General features: G+C 52.3%; 5 protein-coding genes across 5 annotated transcripts; 2 read left to right on the forward strand and 3 right to left on the reverse strand.

Moving 5' to 3' along the window:
- Window positions 1-515: 515 nt before the first annotated feature.
- On the reverse strand, window positions 516-1301 carry J4E82_011648 (uncharacterized protein; the record flags this gene model as incomplete). The annotated part of the gene is made up of 2 exons (XM_051737848.1): window positions 516-1076; window positions 1173-1301. The coding sequence occupies 2 exons, from the start codon at window positions 1299-1301 to the stop codon at window positions 516-518; spliced, it is 690 nt and encodes a 229-aa protein (XP_051582389.1).
- Window positions 1302-1855: 554 nt separating this feature from the next.
- On the reverse strand, window positions 1856-4355 carry J4E82_011649 (uncharacterized protein; the record flags this gene model as incomplete). The annotated part of the gene is made up of 6 exons (XM_051737849.1): window positions 1856-2082; window positions 2254-3096; window positions 3156-3500; window positions 4005-4037; window positions 4148-4227; window positions 4294-4355. The coding sequence occupies 6 exons, from the start codon at window positions 4353-4355 to the stop codon at window positions 1856-1858; spliced, it is 1590 nt and encodes a 529-aa protein (XP_051582390.1).
- Window positions 4356-4839: 484 nt separating this feature from the next.
- On the reverse strand, window positions 4840-5446 carry SNX3 (Sorting nexin-3; the record flags this gene model as incomplete). Its single annotated transcript, XM_051737850.1, has 4 exons — window positions 4840-4868; window positions 4916-5215; window positions 5276-5297; window positions 5369-5446. The coding sequence occupies 4 exons, from the start codon at window positions 5444-5446 to the stop codon at window positions 4840-4842; spliced, it is 429 nt and encodes a 142-aa protein (XP_051582391.1).
- Window positions 5447-6343: 897 nt separating this feature from the next.
- On the forward strand, window positions 6344-7013 carry J4E82_011651 (uncharacterized protein; the record flags this gene model as incomplete). The annotated part of the gene is made up of 3 exons (XM_051737851.1): window positions 6344-6452; window positions 6514-6879; window positions 6943-7013. 3 exons carry the CDS (start codon window positions 6344-6346, stop codon window positions 7011-7013), a joined length of 546 nt encoding a protein of 181 aa, XP_051582392.1.
- Window positions 7014-7660: 647 nt separating this feature from the next.
- On the forward strand, window positions 7661-7936 carry J4E82_011652 (uncharacterized protein; the record flags this gene model as incomplete). The annotated part of the gene is made up of 1 exon (XM_051737852.1): window positions 7661-7936. A coding segment is annotated over one exon (276 nt), but the record flags the coding sequence as incomplete, so codon positions are not given.
- Between the last annotated feature and the right edge of the window lie 234 nt (window positions 7937-8170).

Genomic DNA, 8170 nt, shown 5'->3' on the forward strand with positions numbered 1-8170 from the left:
TGGTTACAACGATAACTCTTTTCCACCTGATCATTCCATACGATACCTCACGGACTACCGCTTTAGTCTACCTCGCCTTAGTACGGACCGAGCCTAGAGAAGTATAGCCTGACCCCGTGTAACAGATGTGTGTGAGAGCACAAAGTTTCTGGGCGTACAATCAGAATAATTTTCAAAATCGCTGTTCATACGAGTGAAATTAGAAACATTCACAGGTAAATTGCTGGAATGCTCTACAAGACGCACTTGGATAAAAAAAACTGATCATCTACGCTTGGTACATCAGAACCCACAAAAGCACTCTCTATCTACTCGGTCGTCACACGCATGGTGGACATGTGCTGAGCAGCATTCATGCGCCAAAGAGTACCACGATGGCGTGATCATTTCTGTTCTCGCACGTATAAGTCTGATAGGATCTCAGATTCGGAACATATAATTCAAGCGAGCTAGAAGTCGCAGCGAGATGGTCTTGAGGCGTCTATACAGCTCTTGTCTTCTAGGTCGCTTCTACTCTACCGGAGAGCTGCAGCTGCAGCCGCAGCTTCCTTATCAGCAGCCAGAATCTTCTGTATAGCTGGTCTTGTCACGCAGCGATCCCACCAAGCACTCACCGCCTTGCGACTTCGTATCACGTCGCCATACCCACACACAAACAATCTCTGCATCAATGGAATATAGTTGATATCCGCGAGCGAAAAGTCATTTCCAGCCATGTAGTCTCTATCCCGTAGCAGGCGATCCGCCACGTCCAAGAACGCTTCAAGCGACCGCAGTGCGTCCGAGACGACGGCTTCGTTGGGAGCCTGTCCCGCGTACTTCTTCTTGACAAACATTTCAAATGCGATTTTACCCGCGGGATCGGCAAAGTAGAGTAGTTCTGTTGATTCTGCTTGGTCGAAGAGCGCGGCGGCCTCGAAGTCGTCGGTGCTGCTGCCAACCTGCGGCACAAGTGGGAACGAGTACTTCCTCGCTAGATATTTGCAGATTGCGCGGCTTTCGTAGAGAGCGAAGCCGGAGGGGAAGGTGACTGCGGGGACTTTACCCCATGGGTGACGCTTCATGTGTTCTTGGGACTGCGTTTCAGGTAAATGTCAGCGTTGGACAATCTTTGCACGCATCTGAGGCAACAAGTCATGTCGTTCTGAAAAATAATAATGTGGTATACTCACCTTCTGCTCGCCTTTCTGCAGGTCCACAAGCACAAGCTCGTAGTCCGTAAAGCCACCTTCGGCAAGAGTCAAGCGAACACGATCCGTGTTTGTCGAACCGCGAGAACCATATAAGGTAAAAGCTGGCATTTTGAGAGTGTTGCAGCGGTTTTGATCTTGGCACCGGGGTTGTTCGTGGTGAAGCTTCGACAGATGCAAGTACTTCTCTCGAGAGGTCTTGGGCCAGTCACCACAGTATATATGTCGATATAGACGCTTCGGCTTCCGTGCAGCGCGAAGTGTTAGGCGCTGAATGGGTATGATTGGTGGGATCGATCTCGTACAACCCGACTGGGTTAGCGCTGATGCTCGCCTTACCAGCGACACACTTCATGCGATGTGACACCAACTCACTAGCCTCTTCATTGCGGTGTTGAGTCAAGATCAATCATCTAATTCGTCTGTTCGTACATTTTGCTTTCTGCGACCCAAACAATGGGGACTGAGGAGGGTTGAGGGCTGGTTCGACGTAAGAATGCATTGATCCTTCTACTCACTGAAAGCATCTCTCCCCGCCTCGCATGTACGTATCATATCCACCAACAGTGCAATATCTAAGATCGTCGAACGACGCTTGCTCATTTTCTTCACTCCGTGCTTACCCCCATCTCTCCTCCACTTCACCCTTCCATGTCACTCCAGTCTCAGAAAAACCTGCCCTTGCTGCCAGTCTCCACGCTATGCTCGAGCACAGTCTCGCCATCATGGTCATCAAAAGCACCAGGCCTATCGATGTTTCGCGGGATAGGTCGATCAAGCGCGTCAAAACGGCGACCCTGAACCCTAGCCTTGACCCAAAGGGAACCAATGCGAAGAGCGCAAGCAGCAAAAGCCCAGAGCAGGCCTCCAAACGGAGCCGCTACGAAAGCGCCTAGGAATTGTCAGCACCCACGCCAAGGCAAAGAAGGTAAATGGGAGCAAGTTGGTGACTGCGTTCAGTAGGAACAATTGGAAATTTGTTGTTGCCCTCATCGTGTTTAGGGAGTACAGAGTTTCATCATTGCAGTTAGGGGGAGGAGAAAGAGATGGGAAATGGACTTACCAAAAGCACTCCAGTCATTCGCATACAATCCACCTTCCAGTAGCAGCAAGTTCCCCGCAAGTGTAACATCGCCATCGTAGTACACGAGTCCGAACAAGAAGATGGTGAAGATACCCCCAAGTCCACCGACAACAAAGTCGAAACCGCGGTAGAAATAAAACTTGTCGCTCAACCCAATGACAAGGCAAGGCACCACGGCCGCGCTAACCAAATCACTAATGAGGAAGATTTGCAAGATATCCGGACTGCGCAGCGCGACAACAACAACGGGGAAGATGATTGCAACGACGCAAGCGCGGATGACCCAGATATTAAGCTTGTTGCGGAAGAAATCGTTGCTCCCCGTGCTAATCATAGCAGACTGGAACGAATCAAACGCAGCCGTCGAAAGCGAAATGGTCATGACAAGAACGACGCCAACGACCCACGCGGGCAGCCGCTCGAGCAAGAGGAAGAAGGCCAAAGAACCGGTTTCTTCGTCGCCAATGGTGTATGCGCCAGACCATGCGGCGAGCATACCCCCGACGCCCAGCAAAGTGAGGATGATTAGCACACCAACGCTAGCAAGCGAGACGCCGATCCAAAGGTCCTTGTCCGTGCGGGCAGCAAAAGTGCGCATCCAGAAGCCGGACAGGAAGAAGTCGTTGGACAAGATGGCGACGGGAAGGATATAGATGAGTTGCCAGCCCAGGAGGCTGGATTCCAGGTATCCGGATTGGTCGATGAGGGAGCGGTCAATGTCTGTTTCTACGCCTACGGCGATGACGCCCATGATGATGAGGCCGATGACCATTACGCCTTGGATATTGTCTGTTACAAAGGAGACTTTGAAGCCGCCGAGCGCTGGATATTGTCAGCTGAGCCCTATCGCTTTATTAGGTGTTGATTCGTTGGGGGCTTACAGGTGTAGATGGTGGTAACGGCACATTCGACAATGACGACGGGGAGGCCATTGAGTCCGGTGAGTAGAGTGACGATCTGCTGGAGAGCTGAGAGCTCAGCTACCATGTACAGGAACATGGTGATGAGCGTGCAGATGCTCAGGAACAATCCTCCGATGGCTCCATAACGCTGTCTCGTCCACTCTGTCAGAACGAACCCTTCGGGACATTTCCGCCTGATGATGGGGCCGAGCGCACCAAACACCAACAATGGCAAAGATGAAGATAGCGCGTAGACCAAGAGGCCTTGCACACCCGCAATCGTAGCAATCTGAGGATATGTGAAGAGAATACCGGATCCGAGGGCTGTGAGCGTAGGAACAACCTAGGTCAGCTACTTGCATCAATGAGAGAGGGGTAGTTCTAGGAGGGGGAAAGTAGCGGCAGCACGTTCCTCACGCAAGTATTATCTTGATCGAGTTCTTACGGTACTTCTCAGCTTCTCCACCACCAGGCTCCAAGTTGCGACATGGGCAAAAAAAAAACCACGTGTCTTTGGAGCCCGGTTTTGGTTTCAGCGCCCGCAGTGTAGCCGCACAAAAGACCGCTTCCTATGCCACCTGCATGCAATGAGAACTACGATGAGTTTTATCGCGGCAGTGGTGATGGGAAGCGGCTTCTGTGAGAGATCTCAATACGAACCTGGAGGATTTCAATCAAGCTTCATCGAGGCTTGAAGATGGGTCTTGTTTGCAGATGAAGCATTTCCCTGTCGTCGTCGAACGCTGAACATGGTCGCGATAAAAATCGATACTGCCGCTGCCTTTCTTCATGTGCAAAGAAGCACACTGGGTGCACGAATGCACTCACCACTAGCGATGAAATTGAAAGCGAGCGGGACGCCTGTCTCAAAGTCAGTCAGGTCCTACTTGGATAGCATTGATGTCGGCGCAAGTTGCGCAGAGTTGGTGGGGAAAAGATTGCTGCAACTGGGCGCTGAGGCAGTGTCTGACCCTTCTGTGTGCGATTACTAGAAAGCCACTCGGTCTTGGACTGGTGTCGCAATCGCCATGCAACGTAACATCCCAGGACCCTATTCCAACCACGTTAGTTGCACCGTTCCCACTTGTCTTGCCCGCAAAGCCTTGGCTTGACTTACAGGAAAGCGCCGAGGGTGAGGTAGATGATAGCGTTGGACGCTGGTTGCGACGGAATACCCATGACTGACAAGATGGTATCTGCACGAGCTGGTGGTTGACGTTTGCAAAGATGGGTCGAAGAAGCACCGGGGCCACGAGGTCGGGAACATGCAGGGTTAAGACGGTTCGGCAACCAAAAACTTTTGCTTGCTACTAAACCCCGCGCCTTGCTTGTTGCATCGCTAGCGCAGCGCGGAGGAGATTCGCCGCTGATGTCAATTTGTTAGCAATCCTTCTAGCCGGCGCGCGTCCCCAGCCATGGACGCAGAAGCTCGTGGGGGTGCGTGAACGGGCTCGCATCGAGCTTGATGCATGTGACATGTGACGACGGTGATGAAGCATTAACATTTTGCTTGTGACTACTCGTGACATGGGACCAAGCCTCCCAAGTGAAATCTCGACAAAAAAACGCCCTATCGCTCCGTAACGCAGCAAATGCGACAATCTGATATTAAGTGTGCCGTCATGTCATAAGTCGTGCGCTTGACGTGCTCCGACCAGTCAGTCTACCATGCGTGTCTGTCCCAGTTGGGATCTGCCAGTCGTCAGTCATTGCTCGTCCAGCACCTAATAGACACGCACCCTGTACGAATGCGGCCAAGACTTTGCTGCCCGTCTGCAGCAGCGGGTGGCCCACGACAATCTGGAGGAAGCGCTGTAGGCCTTCGCGCCGGTGCTCAATCACATCGTCGGAGAAGCGGTTGGTGAGGACCTTGCCCGGCAGCGGTGGTATTGTGACGCGCGCCGACTCGCGCTCGAGGATATCGCGGAAAGCCTCGAACTCACTGTAGCGGCGGCGCACCGTCGACGACTTGAGCTTGAAGGCGGGGATGTTGGTTCGCATTACGATTTCGTAGGTTGTGTACATGCCACGGCCAACGCCTGGTGCAGCGCGTTAGTTGACACTCGCGCGATAGGCCGCATCTCTCTGCCTGCACTCACCGTGTGTCATTGGGTTTCTGACCTGTGCACGCGACAATTGTGAGCAAGGCTGCGGGACAAGACCAGGGCAAGGGAAGCGTCTAGCGGGCCTACCTCGATCTCCAGAAAGTTCTCGGGAGGGCCGTAGAGCTCCTCGAAGCTTTGCGATCGTGCATCGGGGAGCGACTGCATCGTGGGCGGCGTGTGCGAGTGTGGGGATGGGATATGGGCAGCTGGGCGAGAGTTGGTTGCGCGAGAGTCGGTGCTCTATGGCGGGGCTGGCGCGAACCAACTGGCCCGGCGCTGTGGTTTGGAGAAGGTGCTGGCATCTCAACGCACGTGCATGCATACACTCCGCCCTCCCAACCGTGGGGTAGTCGACCTCTCCGGACGCTCCAGTCTTCTCTTCTTGCATCTTCACGAACAAGCACTCGAGTCGCGACCCGTTCTAAAGTCCTGCCAAGACACAACTTCTTGGACCGCCTGATTTGCCGACTCTTGTCATCTCACGCTCTAAGCAACCCCTGTGTTCTAATCCTCCGTCGTCCAAATACGTCAACCGTACTAAGTGCTTACTTGCAGTTGTTCATTTCACGTCGCTGAGCCCTGTACGTCATGCCGTTGGTGTTGGCCTTGGCCTCCGCTCAGAGCCATTTACCTAGACATCTTCGCTGATTAGCTGCGAGCATATTGTTCAGTTCCAAGCTCGATATGCAATCCCGGTTCAAGTACAAGCTCTTCTTTTCCCCACTCTACAGACCCATCTCCAATGTCACAGTATCTCTGTCTCCATCTGGATCCAAAACCGGTGGGGCTTGTCGTCCCTGCCCAGGTGCTGTATTGTTGCTCGACCGTCTTACACCCGCAGACCGCAGCAGCGCCGAGCACTTTCCGATGCCATGATAGCAAACACAGGTGCAATATCGTAGTTCAGTTCTAGCTCAGGGGCTACAGCTTGTCGTAGGAAGACTCTGCTCGAGTACATAAGAGTGACCTTGTCCGCGAGGTTTACCATATCCAAACCTTACGCAAATCCGGCTACCTAATAGTACATACCGCACAACTCCATTCTTTTGTCCTAATCCCACCATGTCACTCTTTTTGTCAAGCTTGCTTCTCGCCGGTGCGGCGTTGGGTGCTCCTTTGCAGCCCTCTGACCCAGTCTTTACCAACGCGACCATCACCCCGCCCATCAACGGTAGGTTCTCTTGATAACCGGTTGGAACCATGTATACCGGTACCAACTTACTGTCCTCCAGGCACTACCCCTTCTCCTCTTCAGCCTGGCATCGTGTCCAACTGCGATGAATACTACTTCGTGAAGCCCGGCGACATCTGTATCGACATTGCCAGCGCCAAGGGCATCACTCTCGACGATTTCCTTACCTGGAACCCCCAAGCCGGCGAGACATGCACCAACCTGCTCGCCGACACTTACGCCTGTGTGTCCGTAGTCGGACATACCCCCACGCCTACCAAGCCCTCAAACGGAATCGAGACACCGAGGCCTATTCAGGAAGGCATGGTGGACAACTGCAACAAGTTCCATTTTGTCGAGAGCGGCGAGAGCTGCCCGGCTATCCAGAAGGAGTATGGAGTCAGCCTGGAGGATCTTGCCAAGTGGAGTAAGTTTCTCATGTCCTGGAAATCGCTTTGAAGATGGTGGCTAACGTCATGTGCGTGATTAGACCCTGCCATCGAGGATGACTGCACAATGATGTGGGCAAACACCAACCTCTGCGTTGGAGTCGTCGCTTGATCTTCTTCTTGACATCGTCCGCTTCATCACTGCACTGAGCTGCCGCACCTTGCATCCAACTCCAGCCGTCGCCGGGTGTCTCTTAGTCTTGCTTGTAGAAGCCTCAAACCCCTGGCTTTAGAGTATTATCAACTTCCAGTATCATCATAGACAATCACTCTTCGCAGCCTGGCGCATGCTCGCTGCGAAGTTACTCAATCTAATATAATGTTTGGTCTGCTGAGACGCGCATGTATACCCCCCCATGACATAATCCTGGAACACTACCATGCTTCCAAATCATGCATTCTAGAAACATGTAATTTGCGGGTGGCTGCGCGACTTGCGATCATGATCTTCAATTCGATGCTCTCCATTGGTTGATTGCGGCAGGCTAGATCGACGACGCATGCAGGAGAGCTTTCCGGAGCAGCTTCCGACCACACAGTGCACGCGTGAACATCAAAGAACTGGAATCATTTGTGTGCTACCCCGCATCATCTAGAGCCATCTCATTCAGACTGAAACATGGAGAAGTCGACACTGTCGGCGAGGCGGAAGCTAAATGCTACCCATTGCGGGGTCGCAACGAGGACCACGCTGGTGGCTTAAGTAGACTGTCGTCCGTATACAAGCATCAGTCAGGAATTTACTACTGATCCATCAATATGAGTGGAACCAAGATCGAAACATGCCCCATGGGCTACCATCGGATTGAGAACATTCATAACGGCAAGGTAGCCAGCGGTACCATCAAAGCTGGTGGGCAAGACAAAAAAGCTCCCGGAACATACATCAAATGGAATGCGCCCGGTGTTGAAAATATCCCAGATGATGAAGAAGAAAAGATTAAGCAGGTGTCTGCTCAGTTCAATCGGTTCCAGATGATGAACTTCAATGAGCATATGCATTGTCTCAGAGGCACGCATCTGAAGACACAAGGTGTAAGTACACTTTGATCTTTCTTCCAAGTATTGGATATGCTAATCGTAAGTACAGTGCGTTATGGGCAAGTTTACAGTTCATGATAACCTTCCCGAGCATCTTTCCCAGGCAGAGTTGCTATCAGTCAATCAGTCAGTTGTCAGTTCATCTTTGCGGTTCAAACTGTCAGTCTGGAGGTAGTGAACTGACCTGATTGACTGCCAAGACATTTTTTAGAATCGCGAACTGAGACT

The sequence above is a fragment of the Alternaria postmessia genome (assembly GCF_024291825.1).
Source record: "Alternaria postmessia strain BMP 2775 chromosome Unknown scaffold_263, whole genome shotgun sequence".
Taxonomy (NCBI): domain Eukaryota; kingdom Fungi; phylum Ascomycota; class Dothideomycetes; order Pleosporales; family Pleosporaceae; genus Alternaria; species Alternaria postmessia.